This window comes from Equus caballus, chromosome 1 (genome assembly GCF_041296265.1).
Source record: "Equus caballus isolate H_3958 breed thoroughbred chromosome 1, TB-T2T, whole genome shotgun sequence".
NCBI lineage: Eukaryota > Metazoa > Chordata > Mammalia > Perissodactyla > Equidae > Equus > Equus caballus.
The window spans coordinates 4390277-4395000 of record NC_091684.1 but is presented as its reverse complement, the minus strand read 5'-3'; the positions used below and the strand labels follow the sequence as shown (position 1 = coordinate 4395000).

Here is a 4724-nt window from a genome sequence, read left to right as displayed (position 1 = left end):
GCAGGAATGCTCCGGGCCCCGGGGCGTCCGGGCCCGCGCGGCCACGTGCTCCTCGCCGGATGATATTTGGAGAGAAAGTGCTAATGGCCAATCTGGTGTTTATTTTGAAACTGCTAACAATGATTTTTCTCGGGTAAAAAGGCAGTGTCTGCGCACACGCTCGGGTGGGTTTTGAGCAGAGGCTCCGCCAGATGGTGCGAAGCCCTAGGTGCGCTCACAACCGCGCTCAGCCCCGCTCCGGAACCCGAGCCGGGGGCCGCCTGCGCCGCCACCCGCGCCAGCCCCACCGCCGGCCTCGCAAAAAGAGGAAAAAGGAGGGGGAAAGGCCACTGGGGGGAAGGGCAGGGGGCGGGGGCCAAGAGCCGCTAGTTCCCGGCCGAAAATTCCACGGAAGGGGGAGGGGAGTCCCCTCTCCAGTTCCCGCCCCCCCTGAAAATTATCTGGAAATTACTTCCAACCTCCTCGGGCACTTCTGACACTTTCCTCTACTTCGAGACGGACAAAGCCCTCTCTCGAGAAAGCCCGGGGCTGCCCTCTGGGAAGAGGGAAGGGCTTCCGCGAGCCGCTCTCCCCCGGCCTCCATCCGATCCCGCTCGGAACCACAGAAGGGATGGGTGTCACCGCGGGCCACCGGGCCGCCTGGGGCTGCAGGGCGCGCGGCCACGGCGGGCGCCAGCACTTGTGAGAGCGCGGCTTGTCCTGCGATGGGTTCCCCGTATTTATATTTGATTTATTTTTTATTTTGTAGCACAAACAGAAATCCATAAACTGTCGGTTCAGCGCCATTGACTCTTTGATCAGTTACTAGGCTATTTCTTTCCTTTTTTTCCTCCCTCCCCAAGCCCCGTCAGTGAGAGGAGATTAAATGCCTTTATTTTCAGCTCTGTTTATACTGCAAAGGTACAGGGCCAAATGAACAATAAAAGTATACTTAAGACCGAGCCTCCTCCTTCTCTATGAAACAACAGAAAAACTTAGCGCTGCCGACGCCGACCTCTTCATTAGACTACAGCGACTTCCGAAAACCTTTAGCTCTTCTATACAAAAGAAATAAAAGCACCCTGTCAATGAGCAGCCCGAGTTCCAGAGCCTTCTCTGAATCCAAGGGAAATGATCACCGAAGGGCACACCGCCTCGGTCTTTGTCAGAAAGACCGTAGTTTACCTGTCAGCTCTGTTTTGCTCTGAGAGGAAACCACAGTTTTACCGCTGCAGACATTAAAACCAAACACAGTCGTTGCCTAGGTAAGGACAAACTTTTCAAAAGGGAAGCAAAATCCGAAAACAAACTGCCGGGCAGAGAGTGGGAAGCAAGCTGCTGGGATGCAGGAAGCACGAAGGAGTTCTTTTTTACTTGCCTCTCAATTCCCAAAGTTAGCATCAAAAATGAAGATGCTACTTTCATTTCTAAGCGTGAAGCCCAGCTTGGAGTATATCTTAAACCGATCTGTGCGGAGTGGATTTAATTTGTACCCAACACTCTATTTTAAGGAAATGGAAAAAAAATTTCTTAAAACAAACTAAACAACATACCAGCCAGCCCCAAACCAGCCAGAGACTGCACAATGTCAACACGCAATGAAACGCTTTTCTCACTTAATCACATTACTGATAGCCAATAGTTATCATCGGAAAAGTTGACCAAGACAGGTTAAATAATTTAATAAGGAACTGCTTGTAATTATGTTATTTACAAGCTATGACAGAGGGTGGGAGAAGGAGCAGGAGCTGCTCCCAGAGCAATGGACGGGTTTGGGTGACCCCTGGAGCTCGGAGTTTGAATTATGGAGATGGGGGGCTGGAGGAGAACAAGGTGACTTTTCACCCCAACACATTTAACTTTTAAATCCAAATAAACGTCTCGTGTTACTAGACCATCACAGTGGAAAGGAGAAAAAAATGAACTAATCAAGTCCAACTCATTGGGCTTTGGAAAGGAGTTAGTTGCCTTTGTTATAGAAAAAAAAAAATCAATGAAGTGATTCCAAGCAGAGAGAGAAACATTTAAAAATATACAAGGGGGGCATCTTGAAATTTTTCTGTCAAATATTAATTACCATAATTAATTAAGACAGAATTTGATTCCAATCACAAGCCATTTAATAAAGCATATATGTCCTGTTCTAATGACAACATAAACTATTTTACCAATCGCTTCATTTATTCCAATAAATATGGAATTCTCATTAGCATGTCAAGGAAACTAAATGGAAAACAAACACACGAGACCCATCCGTCAGCCCCTGGTCTCTGAACCCCAGGACACCACCAGCTGAGCAGTGGAAATTAGTGCAGAGGCTTCAACTTTCTCACCTGTTTGGTCATTGAGTCTATGAGGCGAACATACAGATCCTGCTCCGTCCTGACTCCTGCAAAAAACAGGGACAAATTCTCATCAGGATTTTAGCAAGAGCACACACACAGGAAGTCAGTAACTCAGGACTGTGGCCGCGGTGATGCAGCAAAACTTAGGCATGCTCTTTACAAAGCAAGCAAGAGAACCCCAATCACTTCTCGATTTATTTTTTTCTTTTCTTAGTAAGGCACCTTAAGACTCCTAGAGTTCGCATTGAAAGGTGCAAGAAATTTGTGTGGCTGAGCGCAGGCCTGGTTGCTACACCGGGTGGGCCCAAGTGGTCATTTATTTTTAGAAAACAGAAAGCAGAAATGGAAACTGAGTGAGAGTCTGAACTCTTTCTAGTGTCTCTCGAGGATTTTTTAAAAACTCGTGCACAGGAAGTAAGTTGTGCTCGGCTTATGGAACTACCCCCATCTCAATAATTAACATTAATTTGCAAAATTGAAAAAAGTCACTTAAAAGTGATGTTCTGCTGGAGCCCATCTATCGATCCCCTTGTTACTTTCTGCTTCAAGCCCCACCGGTTAATCATGTGAAGTGCCATCGACTTATCGATCGTTTATGTTTTGTTTTCCTTCTATGCCATGAGAAGATTTCGTGTTTACATCCGTGTCATTTTAATCTCAAAATCTCTATGTCCTTTCAGCATCTCAGAAAAGAAAAGCGAGCTGGGGCAGGGGCGGGAAGGCAGCAGGAGGCAGCCACTTACCGTTGCTGTACAGTAACTGCAGTTTATAGTGGATGCCGTTGTTGGTTTTCTCGTTGTTGGGCTCCTGAAAGTAACGATAAATAATTGCATTTAGTGTGGTTGGCATCCGGCGCGGCCACCGCGCTCGGTCCCCCTCCACGACCGAGGCCCCTTGGCCTCACACATGGCAGGATTCCTAGCTCGGAGCCGCGCGGTGATGTCACTCTGCTGCTGGAAGCCCAGCGTTCTCCTCGCCCTGAGTGAGTCCGGGGGCGCAGAGAAGTTGCCCAGCCCTCGGCGGGCCCGGGCGGCCGCACGTGGCGGCGGCGGCAGCGGGGGCGCCTCGCGGAGCGGTCCCCGCCGCTGAGGGGGCACTCTGGACCCCGCGCCTGGGCACCGCCTGCCCCCCACTTCTAGAAAGATGGAGGGTGTGACTGGATGTTTGCACTTACTTTCTCTTTCTCCACAAAGTCCACAAAAGCGGTCCTTTCAATCTCCACCGGCTGCCCCTGCCTGTCGTAGAGCGCCAGCACGAAGTGGAAGAAATTGGATTTCCGGAGGTTGGAAGGCGGCTGCTTCTCGAAGTGCGCCCGCGCCAGCCCCACGCCGCTGCGGGAGGAAAGAGACAGCGGCCCGGTGAGGAGCGCGGCGCCGGCCGGCTGCGGGGACCCAGCGGGGCCGGGGCCGGGGCCGGGGCGCGCGGGGGCAGCCGGTACGTACCTCTGGGCGGCCGTGTTGGCGTCCACCACCCCCGCCGTGTGCATCCACGAGCGCACCGGGTTCATGCCGCTGCCCAGCGGCTCCTCCTTCATGGTCGTCCCCCCGCGCGGAATATTCTCCTGAATCCCAAACATGAAAACTGCTGGCGGCGGCCGCAGCTCCCGGCCGAAAGCGCTTCCGCGAGCAGCGGCGCTCGGGGCTCGGCGGCAGGCGGCTGCCCTGGCCGCGCTCGCCCTGCTCGGCGCCTGCGGTCCGGCCCGCCGCCGGCTTCAGCCCGTCCCGGGCAGGGGCGACATACACCAGCGGCAGGGAGCTCCGGACGGCCGGGGGCACGGAGGCGGCTACACCGGCGGCTACACCGGCGGCGGCGGCGCTTCGAAGGAGCAGGACGCGCTGGCCGCGGCGGCGGTGGTTGTTGTTGTTGTTGTTTGCAGGCGCGCTCAACGTGGTGTCATCCTAGCCAGGCGGCGTCCGCGGCTGCAGGACACTGCGGGATCGCCCGCTTCTGGCGCGGCCCGCCTGCTCCAAAGACAAATAAACGGGGCAGTGAGTGCCGCGGCGCAGTCCCGGGCGCAGGCGGGGCGCGGCGGGGCCTGGAGCGGCGCGCGCAGCGGACGGAGGCGCACAAAACTCAGCCCTCTCTCCCCGAGGAATGGACCCTTTCCCGGGAGCCAAAACTCGAAGCCCCCGGGAGCGGCTCTGTCAGAGGGTGACGTCGGGGGGCGGTGCCTGAGCCATATATGGGAACGGCCGCCCCTCGCCGCGCCCCTCGCCGCCGCCGCCGCCGCCGCGGTCGCCGACTGACTGCCTGACGGCGCCGCGAGCCGGCCCGAGCCCTGCGAGCCCCGCGAGCCCCGCCGCAGCCGAGAGCCACCGAGCGCCACCGAGCGCCGCCGCCGCCCCCAGCCACGCGCCGCGGCTCCTCGCGCCCACCCGCAACCGAGGAAGTTGCTACTCG

The 4724-nt window shown here is 55.5% G+C and overlaps 1 protein-coding gene across 19 annotated transcripts in view; it reads right to left on the bottom strand.

The window, feature by feature from the left end:
• EBF3 (EBF transcription factor 3) overlaps positions 1-4508 on the bottom strand; it is a 120274-nt gene extending 115766 nt beyond the window's left edge. For all 19 annotated transcript variants that reach the window (XM_023636915.2, XM_023636931.2, XM_023636938.2 and 16 more), the window contains exons 1-4: positions 3767-4508; positions 3499-3655; positions 3068-3131; positions 2313-2368 (exon numbers count right to left, since the gene is read on the bottom strand). In XM_023636915.2, coding sequence (XP_023492683.1) covers positions 2313-2368; positions 3068-3131; positions 3499-3655; positions 3767-3900 — 411 coding nt within the window. In that variant the 5' untranslated portion in view covers positions 3901-4508. The remainder of the gene's footprint in view (positions 1-2312; positions 2369-3067; positions 3132-3498; positions 3656-3766) is intronic.
• Between the last annotated feature and the right edge of the window lie 216 nt (positions 4509-4724).